This window comes from Oryx dammah, unplaced genomic scaffold, assembly GCF_014754425.2.
Source record: "Oryx dammah isolate SB20612 unplaced genomic scaffold, SCBI_Odam_1.1 HiC_scaffold_19, whole genome shotgun sequence".
NCBI classification, from domain to species: Eukaryota; Metazoa; Chordata; class Mammalia; order Artiodactyla; family Bovidae; genus Oryx; species Oryx dammah.
The window spans coordinates 55,620,393-55,637,967 of record NW_024070203.1 but is presented as its reverse complement, the minus strand read 5'-3'; the positions used below and the strand labels follow the sequence as shown (position 1 = coordinate 55,637,967).

The window sequence follows — 17,575 nt, the reverse complement described above, 5'->3', positions numbered from 1 at the left end:
TACACAATACCAGATTTTGCCTTTGCGGTTGCCTCATTATTCATCTCCAACAATTATACTAATATACTAATAAAGGTGGAAATATAAGATGGTTGATGACTTATCCTGATGGCTCAGTGGTAAAGAATCTTCTGCCAATGCAGAAGACATGGGTTCAATCCCAGATCCAGGAAGGTACCACAGGCCACAGTACAACTAAACCAGTGTGCCACAACTATGGAGCCTGTGGCTCTAGAGCCTGGGAGCGGCAACTGTGGAAGCCCTCCCTCCCCACAATCTGTGCTCCCAGAAGAGAGGCCGCCTCAGTGCAACAAGTAGTAGCTCCTCTTTGCTGAAGCTAGAGAAAGTACACGTGCAGCCACAAAGACCCAGCACGGCCAAAAATGAACGAATGAATGAATGAATGAATACAAATATTAAAAAAGATTCTATTTAAAAAGCAGGACATTAATGGCAATGTGATATGTTGGAAACTTTCTCAAATCTGATTTTTCAAGTCTCTTCACTTTCATTATATGCAGAAAATGGACTTTTACAGTGGCCAACTATACAATGCAAATTCATTCATTTTTGCCTGCAAATTACATTGCATCATTTAAGCTTAGTTTCCAAAAAAACTAAAAACCCCCTGCCATTCTGAGGTCTAGATTAGAGTTACGATGATACTATAAAGAAACTGCTCACATTAAAGTTTATAACAAACTGTCACGATGTCAGTGAGAAATGCTTAGAGAAATGTCAGTGAAAACATGCCCCTTTCTTTCTCATATCCATAAATGATGAAAAATTGCAATGAAATTCATTACCTACACAGGCAAAGTGTCCTCAGATCCTCAGCTCATATTCCTGTATTTTGTGCTGAAACAAAGATACAGCAGTAACTTTCAAACAGCATGCAGTAAACCTTACAAAATGCATTCTGGATAACTATTTTTATGGATATTCCCAACTCATGTATTTTTAGAGTTCACACACTGAGAAGAAACATTATGCCAATGAGCATTCAATAATTTTGGGACTTGAACTGGCTACCTAATAAAGACAATATTCCCAGTCTTCCATCTTGGTGACAAAAATGCACCAGGACTGTACTTGTAATCTTTTTCAAACTAAGTATAAAAATAACAAATTAGCCATAATTGTAAATCTATCCTGCTGCTTAGGGAGAGGGATGGCTTGGGCCTGAAGGACCTGAAGTTTTATAAGAATTTAATAAAAATATTTTTCACTGCTTTTAGAATATGATCTGAAATGCAATTAAAGGAAAAAATTACTCTTATCTCCCTTGTAATATATTTTCTAAAGGGAGTTCAATCATTAAATGTATACAATAAAATTGTATTGCATTAAGAAATCAATTAATTATGAATTCTTGAAAGCCTAGGATTAACATTTAAATTTTTATATCAAGCTGCAAACTAAATCTTATCTTGAAGAAGCAAGTTTAATCTTAACTGTTATATACCAGTGCCAGCAAATTAATATTCTACTTTACAAGAAATATTTCTGGGTACTTTATGAAGTCTTTTTTTGGACATTGGTTTTTCATACTAAATATTTGATTCTTAGCTCTAAAAATGAAGAATGAAACATTAAACTGGAAAAGAATGAACAGTTTGGATTTTTGCCTTTATACTTACAGGACAGAAAATATACTGTTTTCTAGGAGAAAAAGTTTAAGGCCGTAAGTAGTCCTAAAATATTATGTACTTTGCTTTTCAGTTTCCACAGTTACATGGGGCATTATGTGGATTTCATGTGGCACTGGAAGAGGGAATAAGCAAATTTCAACTCAACTCAGTTTAGAGAACTAACAGAGGGATCACAACCTAACACAGATGCTCTATGAGCTTGAGATGAACACTGATGGCATCAATTAAAGCAGAGACTGGATAACAAATGTGTATGTTTTTCTCAGGTCCCTTCTGTCTGAAGGTTTTATTAGTCTGCATAGTTAAGAGATACATACATATTGATATGAGATGATCAAATCAGCTAGACGTCACCTCATCAAATTGTGTTTACATGGCTAGCATACATTGATTAGCTTCAAAAAAATCAAGGCTGTAATTTTTCTAAAAGTAACTTTGCTATGATCATGATGAGACTCCATACACCCAAAATGTAAATCTAAAGACCCTCCCGGTCATCCACGAGAAACTGAAGAACAGTGATCCAAATTAGAATGTGATTGAAAATCTTCTGTGCATCAAACAATGCAGTGTCATTTCAACAAATACTTGTAAACTCTGGACAGAGGTCAACCAAGGTTTAAGTCACTGTGATCATTTGTAATTAAGAACACCATGGGCAGAGGAGCATGGCAGGCTCCAGTCCACGGGGCTTTTGCAAAGAGTTGAACACGCTTGAGCAATTGAGCACACACACACTCACCGGCCCCCATGGGAAAGAACACCGAGAGAGCCCTGCAAAGAAAAGAATACTGATGCATACAGGGTCAAAGAAGAGGACAGGTGTGTGAAGGAAATTAGTCACGAACAGTGTGAAATGATGCAGAGGTGGGGCTCTGGTAACTTCATTAGTGGCCTCTAAGAAAGTAGTTTTAAATACTGAATTTGCATTCTAGGGTGCAGTGGGTTGAGGAGTGAATGGGATGCCCAGATAAGAACCCCTGCTGTCATCTCAAATGACTACGTTCTTCTGAGTTCCATCACTTTCTAGATATATTTGACACACTTGATGGGACAGTACCACATTAACAGAGCAACAAAACTTTTTCCAGATCTCTTAAAATCGGACCATCTGTTGTGATTAATTTTAACCTTGAGGAAAGACTCTTGGAACTATTTTAGACCAATGCTGAAAATGTGTTTGAAGAGAAATTTTGACTAATAATTGTGCTCAGTTATTTGTTCATTTGCCATGTACTTGAGTCTACTACAAGAGACTGAGCAACGCAGAGGTGTCCTCAATGAGGCTCGTAATGGGGAATTAAATGTGTGTGAAACAATGACACAGGCTTCTGGTTCAGTATGAGTCTTTAGTTTGGGAAATTTTCTTTAGCTTGATAGAATGTTTTTCAGGTCACATATCTGGGGTCAGTTACTAACAAGCTTAGTATTTTCAAACTGTTCAAGATGACTCACAAGTCTAATTGACTTAAGTACACCTTTTTAAAGTGTAGACTCCTAGCTTACATTCTAAACGCTATGGAAACTCAATGTCATATATATATAAAAGAATCTTATAACATAGGGTAAAGGTAGAATTAAGTGGCAATAAAAGTCTAATTTAGAAGTGTACATACTTTCATCAGCAAGTTAAAATCTCTTCTTAAAGCTCTGAATATATTTCTGAATTTGACATATTCTCTTATTTGGGCTTCCCTGGTGGCTCAGCTGGTAATGAATCCACCTGCAATGTGGGAGACCTGGTTTCAATCCCTGGGTTGGGAAGATCCCCTGGAGAAGGGAATGGCTACCTACACCAGTATTCTGGCATGGAGAATTCCATGGACTTGACTGTACAGTCCATAGGGTTGAAAATAGTTGGGCACAACTGAGTGACTTTCACTTTTCTCTCATTTAGCAACTAGGGAATGGGAGAGGACACTCTGTATACTGGGATATATTTATCGGATTTCCTGTTAAAATCTTTTTGTTTCATCACAGCCAAGGTGGTATCTAAAACCGTGCCGTAGGAGGACTTCACTGGCAGTCCAGTGGTTAAGACTCCGTCTTACAATGCAAGGAGGGTGGGGGTTCAGTGCTTAGTTGAGGAGTTAAGATCCCACATGCCTAGTGGCCAAAAAAAACTGTGAAAACATAAGCAATATTTTAACAAATTTAATCAAGACTTTAAAAATGGTCCACATTGTGACTTTCCTGGTGGCCTAGTGGATTTAAGAATCCATTTGCCAATGCAGGGAATGCGGATTAGATCCCGGGTCTGGCAAGATTCCAACTACCAAGCTTCTGTACTCTAGGGCCATGAGCCACAACTACTGAGCCTGTGTGCCCAAATAATGAAGCTAGCGTGCCTAGACCCTGTGCTCTGTAACGAGAAGCCACAAGGAGAAGCCATGCACTGCAATGAAGAGAGTCCCTGCTTGCTGCAACCACAGAAAGCCTGTGCAAAGCAACAAAGATCCAATACAGCCAAAAACAAATAAATAGAAAATAAAACACAGTAAACAAAAAAATTTAAGCTTTACATCAAAAAAACCTGTAAAATAAAACGGTGCCATCGAAGTGTTATATCCTGTTTGTTACCCCAGATTTGTAATCCTAGAAAGGAAATAATTCATTGATGTTAAGAAGGCACATCCTTCCTCAGTATATATACTGATGGATTTACTGTTTGGCCCTATACAGAAAAGATTTGCTGACTCCTATTAAAGATTATCAGAATCCAGACTGAAAAGCAAACTGTAAAATATACAACACACATAGACATGGAATATGAATTAGATGATTGGAGTCTTGAATGAGGTGAGATTAATTTTAGTGATGCATCAATATGCCAGACTTCCCTGGTGGCTCAGACGGTAAAGCATCTGCCTACAATGCGGGAGACCCAGATTCGATCCCTGGGTTGGGAAGATCCATTGGAGAAGGAAATGGCAAGCCACTCCAGTACTCTTGCCTGGAAAATCCCATGGATGGAGGAGCCTGGTAGGCTATACTCCACAGGGTTGCAGAGTCAGGCACGACTGAGCAACTTCACTTCATTTAAATATGCCCTGTTTAAAAAAGAAAAGTACATCAAAATTAAGTAGAAATCTTAAGCTATTTAAGAATAACTTGGGGTGGGGGTGTGGAAGAATAAAGAAGCTTGTGATTTCACCCTTTGAGGAGAGGTGATATTCTTTCCCTATTCAAAAAATGTGGAATGAACATCAGCCCCAAGTTCCTGCAATTGAGTGAACAACTTTTACTGGATAAGAGAGCTCTAGGTAGAGTCATTTCATCATCTAGTTCCCCCTAACAGTACAGAGACTCTACACTAAGGTGTCCATTTCCCTGAGTACAGTTGGATCTTCTGAAAAAAAGAAGAGCCTGTCTAATACTAGACTTGTCCAGTATAGCTGACAGAGAAGTGGGAGGCACGTAGAAAGTAGTAAATTTTCAAGGTGAAAGTATTCTTTTTATTACATTGAAGAGGAAGAAGCAAAGTGCTGTGTATGCATTACTAACTTAATCTGCACCATTTTATATTTTCAGCCATTCGACCCTTCCACTAAATCACTCCTTTTAAAAATCACTGAAATTAAAGGCCTCTTTGATAAAAGTTCCCTGATTGTCTAACTTTGCATCTTTTCCCATCCCAAATGGTTGAGAGTAAAATAGTGAACACAGTGTGACCCCATATCCATCATGGGTAATCATTTTCTCACAAACTGGTATTCAATATATCTGCTGAACACATGTATGACCCAAGAAGAAGAGAGTCCATTGGCTGAATGGGAACTTTGAGTGTGGTATAGGTCACCAGTAGTAACAAAGAAGGCCAGCAAACAGACTAGAGTGCCCCAAAGTCAGCGACCTTCAGAAGGCAGGAACACAGCAAAAGTTTGGGATGATTAATGGCTCAAAAAAACTGCCTTAAGTCTAAAGTAGGACTCCAAGGTAAATGCCCTGAAGCCTATGAAATAATATCTTATAAGGAAGCAAATTTAAGACTACCAACTGAAGAAAAATTATACCTACATATATAAAATTCTAATTGTTTACCTAGAACTAAAGTAATTCTTGGACTTCCCTGGTGGCTCAGACAGTAAAGAGTCTGCCTGCAATGCAGGAGACCTGGGTTCAGTCCCTGGGTTGAGAAGATCCCCAGGAGAAGGAAATGGCAATCCACTCCAGTATTCTTGCCTGGAAAATCTCAAGGATGGAGGAGCATGGCAGGCTACAGTCCATAGGGTCGCAGGCAGACATAACTGAGCAACTAACACACATAAAGTAATTCTTAAACTAAGTTCTTCACACTTTCTTTGCCACAGAAGTATAAGACCTTGGGTTAGAATTCTTGGAGGCTGATCCAATTCTCATATGAGCTAATTAATGATTTAAGTGGCAATTACTTGAAAATTTAGTGTGCTAAAACCTGCTTTGGGGAATCACTTATGTCTCTATGTAAATACTACCATCTCTGTTTAGGAATCCAGGAGCTACCAAAATTCAAGTAGATGACTAAGAACAAGGGACAAACACATTTGTCTTTCCCACTATAAAATACAAATGCTAACACCCAACATGCCTCTTCACAAATACAAAAAATTCTATCAGTAAATAAAACATCAGGCCCACACATCTTCATCTATACCACTGTTGCAGCCTACACTACATGAAGGGTTTTCTTTCTATTTCTTCACATCTTCCTTATATACACTATTAAGATATTTAGATGTTAGTGGTGGCTATGCCAGTCATTAAAATTTTGCAGCAAGTATCTAATCTTGTCGCTTAAGTTATGGAGCTGGTGTAGCTTAAAAAAAAAAAAAAATCACTATTTGTATTGAGATCTCTATGGTAGTATTTGCCAAAGGTTGGGTTTGGTTATTACTTCTTTGGGTATAGACACCTATACCCTAAGTACTTTCCATAAAGCTAAACATGTTTTCTAAGTTTTAGCTGTGTCCATTTTGGTGTCAAAATGTGCTTCATGAGATATTTATACATAATTTTTAACAATGTTCTAAGCAAAACAAAAAGTTGATAACTACAATGGTTCAGGAAAATCACAACCAGAAAAATTCATTTTGAAATTGAAATTTTGGGTGAAGGGGTTTTTTCCCTCCAGTAATCCCCACTTCATCTTTTGTCCCAATCTTAACCCCTTGGAACAACAGAGAATATTATCTACACAAACCATTAGAATATATCTACTGCCACATGAGAGTTCTTTTAGAACTTTAAAGACACTAGGAATTGTATGCAATATGGGCATCCCCTCTTCATTTTCCAAACTAAATCAAAACTTTCATTTAATAATTAAAAGTCTGGGTATCCAGTCATTCTATGATTTCCTTTGTTCTATTACTTAACACCATCACCACAAAAAAATGTTTTCTGTATTATTAAAGTTTCAAAGACTTGAAAGTTGTTAACCCATTAATCTGCTATATATGCAATAAATATAGGTGAAGTAGTTTACCTTTGCTTTTTAACCCATTTCCCAAAGTATGTACTTTCAGGGAAAATATTTCAATGTTTTCTACAACCTGTAGAGAATTCCAAAAGTAATACAGTTGAAAGACAAATGATATGCTGATTATAAATGACTGCTATTAATTAAAGCAGCTCTCCAAGAATTACTACTAGGAGGTAGTTTGAGCCTTTTACGAACTTCTCATAAAAAGAGATAAACCTTAATATTCTACAATACAAAGGTATCTGAATTATACATAAGTCAAAGTTTAAAAAGGAGTTCCCATACCCAGTTAGTCTAAATTATTATCGTTAAAAGCAATCTGGATTAAATATCAGAGTCAACAAAATTCACAAAGCCAGAAGCAGTTCAGTGCTCACAAGTTTATATTTTTAGGTTTGATAAAGATTCATGTGTATTTTCTAAATACACAGACCAAAAAAAAAAAGAAAAAAAAAACAACATTGTGGAAGTTTACATACATGTCTTAGGACACTTATACTAGGTAGGTAAATTACATTAAAAATTGGTCTTCGTAAAAGATCTTCCCAAAGAGCTTTTACAAACAGCAGGCAGAAAGTGTTCTTTTGTTTACAGTGTTTTTAAAATGCTGATTCTCCCATCTCATAATGGCCTCAACCAACCCTCTCCTTAATCCAACTTTGTTCTCAATAAGCAGCATACTCCAAATTTTAAGTACCCAATGTCATAAAATTCAGGGCTACAAAACATCTTGTAAAATGTGCTTATCCCTAAAACATTTTAAACTAAATATCGTGAATGGCTCACTTCACTTGAAAGTAGGGATATAGCAGGGAAAAAAAAAACCTTTCCATTTAAAATCCTAAAGTGACTAAGAAAAAATACGCTAGTTCTAAGCATGTATATTATGTACCATAGTTAAGTTTAAGGATCTGGGTGACTGAACGGCACAAAAATGGGTTCATACCTAATTCTTCAGTTAAAAATCATCCTTTTAAAATGAAAATGCTACAGCCAATTAATAGCATGTGCTACACTGAAGGGTATCTTGTTTATAGTCATGTGGTGTAACAATTGCTGTATTAGGAGGCAAGAGTAGTTAAGGACATTTGGGGGAGGAAGGATTAGACAGACACTCAAATTCCTAAGATAGCTGTTTTATATGGAAAATATGTCCCCATAGACAGACCACTTTAAAGAGCTAAAATCCTACAAAAGTAGGGGCAACAGAGTCCTCTATAAAGAGCATGGGCTTCAGAATCAGACCTGGTCAAAACCCAGCTCTACCTTGTAGTGACTGTTACATTAGTTCAATTAGGCAATTTCATGGAACCTTTCCTTGTCTATAAAATGGAGACAATAGCACCTACTTATAGGGGATTTGATAAGGTAAAGCGCAATGGCATGTGCAGGCACTAAAAGAAAGCTAGCTTTTGGAATTATTCAGAAAAATAAATTTTTCATCCTATGCTGACAATATCCTAAAAATGTAATAAAGCTATTGGTTTTAAATTTTATGGTTTTTAAGACCCATCTTCCATCACACTTTCCCCAATATTATACTAGTGATCATCAGGCCTTTTTAACACATTGTATTAATACAAATTTCTAAGCCCCAGTTTTTTCATTCCGTGTTCTCTATTCCTCCAACCCTTTCCCCCTTGGTTCCCATGTATTATTAAACAACTAAGATGCGTCATGTCACTATTATGCACCAGGCAGTGTTTGTTCTAAGTGCTTTACATACATGAATAAACTTCTTCATCTCCCTCTTCCTCAGCAGGATGGCTCTACCAAAAAACCAGCTCATGCTTTCCCCCCAGATTTCAAAGCTATGCATTATTGTTCCATTTTCCCTTATAATGTTTCTTTTCTTTTTTAGCTCTTAATTGCTAGGGTGCTGAAATTTAGCAAAATATCTAGTGAATGTGAAAAATAAGGGCCAATAACAATGAAAAAGCAGGAGCTGTACAGAAGTAACTGCCTCTGAGATGCCCAAGAAATAATACATGATATCTTGATTTATATGAGAGGGTCTGTTACTACAAAATGAATAGGAAATAAACAGTTTATACTCTCCCCCTTCATTAAATAAAAGATCTAAAATATTTTTCACTTAAAATATAAGTTACAAGAGAAAAATTCAGCAAATGTGTAACACATAATTCCGCCAGGGCGCCACAGACAAAATTACGAGTATTCCACTGTTACCTCTCTGAGACCAATCATGAGTTCTTAGTATCTATCAACTTCCTGAAACTGTACTGTAAGTCAGAAAAAGAATATACTTAAAAAAATAGAAACATCCAGTAGTATACCTTAGTACTAAACTATTTTTTTTAAAAGACCCAGAAGGGAAAAGGCAGTCCCTTCAAGATCACGAAACAAAATAAGTTAGGCAGTCAGCAAGTAGAAAAATCTGTCAACTCTGTTTCTGGTAAAATGTTTACTTTAAAAGAAGAAATTTTTATATAGGCTGAGGCTAATATATTCAAGAGTATAAACATTTTTCCTTTGGATTACCTTTCTAAAAACAAATTCATTATTATTTCAGTTGACTAAAAATATAGCCAAATCTGTCACAACACAACACAGAAGGTAATGGACAATAATTATAGAATATTTTAAATTAACAGTAACAAGCCATCTACATCAAACCTTGTTTCCAACTAAAACCAAAACAAAAGCACAACAATCCGTAGTGTACCAAGTGTGTATTTTCAATTTACTGTATGCAATCTAACAAAAATTTGGTCATAATTTACCAGATATACATAAACAATTTAAGTAGTAAAGAAAATTCGGTTTAAAGAGAGTAAGTTCATATCTTAAGGAAAAGTAAAAGTACATTAAGAATGTAAAGCCAAGTCCAGTTTCTATGCAATAAGTGAACTGTAGTCTAATAAAGCAGATTTAGGTGATTTTCAGATATATATCTTTTCTCTTTAATATATATTTATATATAGACAGATCTACCAATTGTAAACTATGGTTTATTTTAAAGGAGAGGGATAAATGGGATGAAAGAAATCTTTATACTATACTTACATATTCACAAAACAGAACATTTTACGTTTAAAATACTTTTCCATTCATAGTATCTTTGCCCAACTAACGTCTACTTTGGACCCCACCAGAATTACATTTTACTCATTTGTCTAGAACACTGAGAAAAAGATGTACTCTTCAGTCTTAAACAAAAACCAAACCAAAACTGTTCATGTCAGTTTTTCAGTTTTATAGAAACTATGATAAAGTTTAGGTGACAAATGATGCATCTCACCATATAACTGTAGTCTGTCTTTGATTTATCCAAGCAGAAGCATCAATGTCTAATGTTAAACCATCTTTCTACTGAAATCAGAGACAGTAAGAAAGCCTCTCTCTTAAAAAACCCAGTCTTTTCAACTTTGATCAGATGGAGCACCAAAAGGATTATGTCTGACAAAGTGTACTTTGCAATTTTTTCCACATGACTAGCATAATTTAGTTACCTGATATAAAATAGGAAAATATACTCAATTTCTATTTAAAAGAAAGCTGAAAATATGATATCCCTCAATCTTATATAATATACAGTATGTTCCTGATAAACATTGTGCATATTAATATCAATTATGTGAAATGCTGCTGTGAGTCAATCAGTTAATTCATCCGTCAGACTAAATAAATCTGGCGATTTCAACTTAATACATCATCCCTTGTATCTTGAAGAATTTAGTGAACAGAATAATAAATTGTAAAGCCTCGCAATATTTTATTTGTAAGACTTTTGCAGATTGTTGAATCATGGTGACTACTAAAAAGACTATATATATATATCAAGATGTAGTGATTTCAAGGAATTGAAAAATAAATTATCTATCATAATTTCAAACCCTGAATACCCCATAAGTATGAAACAAAAGAGAATGCACTTTTTGTGTTAATTTTAATGATAAAAGGGCACAGGAGTAAAAATCTGATATTTCACTTATATTGCATAACAAGCTAACCAAACTGGACATGGAAGATAAATTATAAAACAAATCATTTTACTTATTATTTCTATGACTTTTCTTTCAATTAGACTTCTGTCTTTTCAAATAGGACTGAGGTATAGTACACTGGCAAAAATAAAAAGAAGCAAACAAGAGTAGTGCCAAAGTAACAGATACCCAAAACCAAATGCCTTGTCAGAAAACGTCATATAGTAACCATTTATCAGATTAGAGCAGCAGGAGAAAGTTACTTTTAAATCATAATCATTTTAGTGGTATTTGTCAACCTCACCATGATACTTTGCAACATCATTTTTCATTTATAAAGTAGTAAAATTCATGTCAGAAAGGAAAGGGGGAATGGAGGAAGTCAGTTAGTTCATTCCAATAAATTACCTCTCCAGTTCTTATAAACATGCCCATCAGCACAAAATTGAGAAATAATACCTAAGACTAGAAGAGACTTGGTTTAAGTTATGAAGCAAAATAAAGTGAAAAATACAGAAAAGTAGAACCAATGGGGTTGAAAAGGCCCCTCACTGAAAATCTGTATTAAAAAAAAATAAAATTAATAAAAATAAAAATAGAAACAAAACTCTACTAGTACAAACTAGCCTGAGTGGTTTGATGGACAGAGTAATTAGGTCAGCTGTCACTGTACTCTTAATAAACGAATTTTCTTCATTCATGTTAAAGTGGCACATGAATGTAAGCTTTTTAAGAACAAGTATATTTTCAGAGGATCCAAATACTTACTGTATATCCTATAAATAAAAAATATTTTTACTTTGATAACTGACTGAAGATGTGTGAACTCCATGTAATTCAACCACAAGGTTGTTTGCTGTACAGTCCTGTGCAAATATAAAAAAAAATTTTTTTTTTGCTATAAGGCTTTGACCCTACAGTTTTCACAGCAATGTAACTACCATCCAGCATGTACCATATTTTGCAAGCCTTCAAGTTCAACAATCCAAATTGTTGATTCATATTATGTCCAAATGCAGCATCCTTGAGGAGTATAGTAGGTCAGTTAGTCATCAAGAGACATACAAACATCTCCTGATTCATCCCATCGAGATGCATCATTCTGATCTTCTCCATCATCAACCAGCTCTTCATCAGCTTCTCCTCCACCGTTCCCCTCATATTCTTCATCCCGAGGGAAATCTGTATCCTGTCCCTGATCTACACCTTCTTGTCCTCCTGGTTGTGATTTATCTGCACAGTCTACACAAACACCATAGCGCCGAGATCCATGTCTTATTCCAACACTGGCTGCTAACATGAAGATCTTCTTACACACCATACATTTGTATTTTTTATCCTTTTTATGCACCTAATTGAAGAAGTAAAAAAAAAAAAAAAAACAATGTTAGGACAGTACAGACAATACATTTGAACCGCTCAAATTAAACCTCCCATTTAACAAAGAGTAAATATACCATTATCTTTCTGTATGAAGTTCAGTACTGGTTTCACAAATAACATTCATTGTTTAAAGCAAAGATTTGCAGGTAATAGTGTTAAAACACCTTAAATACACACAGTTTATCTCAACGATCAGTTAAAGTTACTTACCAGGGAATGTCTTTTTACATGTTCTCTTCGAGTAAACAGTTTTCCACAAATATCACAGCTAAATGATCTGACTCCCGTATGAATAAGCAAATGCCTTTTTAGTGTTCGTCTGTATTTGGCTACATAGCTACAATGAGGACATTTTAACTTGTTCATGATTAGAGATGATTCACCTTTTGAGAATTAAAAACAACAACAAAAAAGCACTTATTATTATACATTAAACAGAAAACTTGTCAAAAGCTTGCCTATTCCTGAGAATAGGGATTATTGTATGGCTACTACCGTCTGAGTTTTTTAAAACCCAGAATGTGGAAGCTATTAATTGATAAAAACAGTATTAAGAGCTCTGTAGATGTTTTAACCAATACTTGCCATTTTCCCAAGTTTCTTGTTTTGGCCAAGATTCAGGCAATAATCCATACTTGAAATCGTTAGAAGCACCTGGTATCAATCCATATTTGTAATCGTTTGAAGTACCTGGTATCAATCCATACTTGAAATCGCTAGAAGGGCCAGGCATCAGGCCATACTTGAAATCATGTGAAGGACCTAATACAATTAAAAAGTGATTTTGATATAATGATGGTAATTAAGATGACTCTTACTGGAATTAAAAAGATGGATATAAAACTATTTTATCAGCATCATGACAGAACAGCCTAATATAAAATAGTTATATTAAAAAACTGTTATTTAGTCTAACAGAGATGGCCTCGTACATTATCCTAATTTATATCCTAGTATTAGAATAAACAACAAACTGAAGTTTAAAATACAATTTAAACACAGAAAAAAAATTCAGTAGAGTAAAAATACTATTTAATGGTATGTGGAGCCTACATGAAACTACCTTTGAATTGTTGCTGTTTCTAACCTTTCTGCCACTGAAGACTTATACCACCCTGAAGCCCAGCTGTGGAATGGGACAGTCTTCTATCAGTACAGAAAAGATGGGCTAAGGATGATGAGTATAAATATAGGGTTAATTACAAAAGTAAAATTCTTATATTATTAGACCCCTACTTGTTGTTTCAGATACCTTGGAGGGCAAGGTAACAATGAATCTGGGAGTTTACCAAAATCTCTCTAACTTCATCCTTAAATAAAAATCTGGAAAGTACTCCTTTGGCAATGTAAACATATCCAGAATCCCCCATAACTACTGCCACGCTATCCCAACTCATCAGCAACTGTTGCCTCTGGGTTATTTTCAATAGCCATCAGTTTGTCTCCAAGCTCACACAGTGGTGCCTTCCTAGAGCTCATTCTCAACACAGCAATCAGATTTTTAAAAAACTTTAAATCAGAACACCAGATACTACTCCACTAAAAAGTCTGCTAGGACTAATGATCTTACAGTGCAAGCCAAAGACTACCACTATACTACAAAGCCTTAACTGATCTAGCCCTTGCTTCCAAACCACTCCCTTGGTTATTCTATTCCAACCACACTGGCCTCTATGCTATTCCACGTTGGTAAAATGGCTACTACTTCAAACCTTTTGCACTTACTCTGTCCTCTGCCTGAACACTCCTTTCTAGGATATATGCACAGCACACTTGTGCAGGAATTCAGCAATTTTTGTCCCACACACAATTTTATAAATGAATGCCTGCTAAATAGGTTTTCTAAGAATTCAATTTTCTATATCTATTTGCCAAATACATTGCCTCTTATAAAAACAAAAGAACTTAAAATTTCCCTCTTAAGGAAAAAGTGAAAGTATTAATATCCACAATACAAAAAAATCTCTAAGGTATTTAAAAACTGTGATTCATTACTACTACTGTAAATTGTTTTGTACTGGGAATTTTAACGTTAGGAAAGTCCTCTGAATCCATAATTACATATTTTAATTGTAATGCAATACTGCTTTGGGGTAAAGTGAGACACCACATTTGTGTGTGTGAGAAGGAGGAAAGTTGGGAGTAGTAGCCTGTGAAGGTTAATCAATTTTCAGTTTCACACTTCTAAATAGAGTATTGAGTTTTATGACTCATAGCTCTTGTCCAAATCAGAGCAAAACAAAGTAAGCTCTAACAGCAAGGACTGTGCTTGTTTACTCATCTCCGTATTTCTTAATGTGCAAAACATACACCATTCAGTGACTTCCCTAGTGGTTCACTGCTTAAGAATCTGCCTGCCAATGCAGGGGACACAGGTTTGATCCCTCATCCGAGAAGAACCCACATGCCTCGGGGCAGCTAAGCCCCTGCACCACAGCATGCATCCAAAACCTCTGCTCCGTAACGAGAGAAGCCCCTACTCTCAGCAGCTACAGAAAAGAAGGCCCAAAGCAGCCAATTGCAACAACAAACAAACAAACAAAAAAACACACTGCACATGTACACCTTTTATGTAATACTTGAAAACAACTTGCATGCTTCATCACTTTACCCCTCAACACAGTATCTTTTAGAACTCTTACATAAACTATAGTGCCTTTATCACATCCAAGAATTTTTATATTGTTAGGAATATCATTTAAACCATACCACATATTCACTTTTCCAATTTTCCCCAAGTAAATGTCTCTTTTTTATTTGGATCAATGATATAATCAAGACTGATGATTACAACAGACTTTCACCCAGGCATCATGGGATGAACCTATCAATAGTGGCTTACTATCTAATGATGATTTTGAACTACTTCCCCTGGAGGTTGCAAAAATATGTTAGCATGACATTCTATAAAGAAAGCTTTCTCCTTCTTAATTTACCTATATTATTCTTTGGAATACTCATGGATTTTTTGTTTTCTTGTGCAGGACACTTCCCACAAAGCAGTTATAAACATCACTATTTAGAATTGGTATTTTCTATAGTCATCAACAACCAAACTATTAATTTACATCAAAGCTAGTTAAAATACACTAGTCAACCATTCTGATAATTACCATTCTCATCCCATCTATACACTAGCTAGAAGCCACAATCTATTAACTTAATTGCTTTTGATAAGAGCTTTAACATGTCTCTTTCAAAGAAGAAGAAACACCTATTCATGTATTTACCAGTCTTCTAAATTCTATAGTCAACGTTAGCTGCCACAGACTGTAAGTGCTTATATTAATACCTACCACTTTCCTTTAATGAAAAGAAACTGCTGTAAGTCCTTAAAAAACACATACACATTCCAAAACTTCAAATCCTCTTAAAGGTACTCCTGCTAAAATTCTACTGTACCTACCAGCATCACCTCCTTCTTGACCAGAGCTGGCTTCAGTCAATAAATTTGCATTGACATTCCTATCACAATCTGGCCCTGAGAGTAGAGCACCATCCAGATCTGAAAAGGAGATATAGAAGTGTGTTATTTACAACCACACCATAGCCATCACCTAAAACACCACTCTTCTTGGAAACGTTTCTTATGCAGACTAAATAGAGAATATTTGCAAGTACTGAATAACTACCACGTGTTTAACACTATAAGGCATAAAAGCATACATAAGACATGTTTTTCAGCCACAGGAATAACAGCACACTGGATGAGAATGAGCCTTAGAGCCAAGGTGAATTAGGTACCCTAGTTCCATCTGTATGACCACATGTCTCAATATCCTCATATGCATCCACCTGTATCATAGATCTGATACAGAAACTTAATCAGTCAACACAAGCCAAGTATGGTGTCTGATATCCGAAAGATAGCTGCAGCTGCTAGTACTAAGTGCTGCTGCTGCTGCTAAGTCGCTTTAGTTGTGTCCGACTCTGTTGGACCCCACAGACGGCAGCCCACCAGGCTCCGCCATCCCTGGGATTCTCCAGGCAAGAATACTGGAGTGGTTTGCCATTTCCTTCTCCAATGCATAGTGAAAGTGAAGTTGCTCGGTTGCGTCCGACTCTTAGCAACCCCATGGACTGCAGCCTACCAGGCTCCTCTGTCCATGGATTTTCCAGGCAAGAGTCCTAAGTGCTAGATGTATAAAATATTACTGTTTCTACACTGGTCCAGAATTAGAAAGATCAATTAATACTAGATTTGTAAAGGAAGATGTAATTCCTACATTTGTAAAAGGAAGATGTAATTATTTCCCTTGAATCTGTTGCATCGCTTCTTTTTTCTACCACTGCCTTAATTCAAAACTCCTTACTCTCCTGGATTACTCAAACAGTTTCTCGGTCTCCTTGCTCCAAAATACAATCCTTTCTTCATTTCCCACAACATTTCCAGAAAGATCTTCCTAAAATACTAAGTTTTATGTTGCTCCTTTACTTAAAAATCTTCAATGTTTCACCAGTGTTCAGTATAATCTTCAAAATTCTTTAATTTACAAGTTTCCTAATATTCAGGTTCCTATTTTGCCAATGCAGGAGATTCAGGTTTGATCCCTGGGTTGGAAAGATTCCCTGGAGAAGGAAATGGCAACCCACTCCTTCTTGCCTGGAAAATCCCATAGACAGAGAAGTGTGGCAGGCTACAGTTCATGGGACAGCAAAAGAGTCAGTCACTCACGACTTAGCAACTAAACAATTTATAAATCTAGCATCAGGGACTTCCCTGGTGGCTCAGACGGTAAAGCATCTGTCTACAATGCGAGAGACCCAGGTTCAATCCCTGGGTTGGGAAGATCTCCTGGAGAAGGAAATGGCAACCCACTCCAATATTCTTGCCTGGAAAATCCCATAGATGGAAGAGCCTGGTAGGCTACAGTCCATGGGGTCGCAAAGAGTCGGACACGACTGAGCAACTTCACTTCACTTAGCATCATCCCACTGCTACGGTCTACTCTTGTGTTATCAATAGAAGATGAATTAGAGACACAAGACAGACAATGAAAAATCTGGCTGTAAAGGGATAGAGTGAGATACTCAGGTTAAGAGTTTGGGTTTTTTAAGGCAAAAATTAAAACATGTTTAAATGCTGAAAGGAAGAAGTCATTAAGAAAAAGAGAGGACACTGCAAAGAGAAA

At 36.1% G+C, this 17,575-nt stretch overlaps 1 protein-coding gene across 1 annotated transcript in view; it reads right to left on the bottom strand.

Moving 5' to 3' along the window:
- Window positions 1–7,478: 7,478 nt before the first annotated feature.
- The window catches only part of ZBTB10 (zinc finger and BTB domain containing 10), a 32,220-nt gene continuing 22,123 nt past the window's right edge, over window positions 7,479–17,575 (bottom strand). Inside the window, exons 3-6 of the mRNA XM_040261999.1 lie at window positions 15,850–15,948; window positions 13,029–13,205; window positions 12,654–12,826; window positions 7,479–12,411 (exon numbers count right to left, since the gene is read on the bottom strand). Of these exons, the coding sequence (XP_040117933.1) occupies window positions 12,106–12,411; window positions 12,654–12,826; window positions 13,029–13,205; window positions 15,850–15,948 (755 nt within the window). The 3' untranslated portion in view covers window positions 7,479–12,105. The remainder of the gene's footprint in view (window positions 12,412–12,653; window positions 12,827–13,028; window positions 13,206–15,849; window positions 15,949–17,575) is intronic.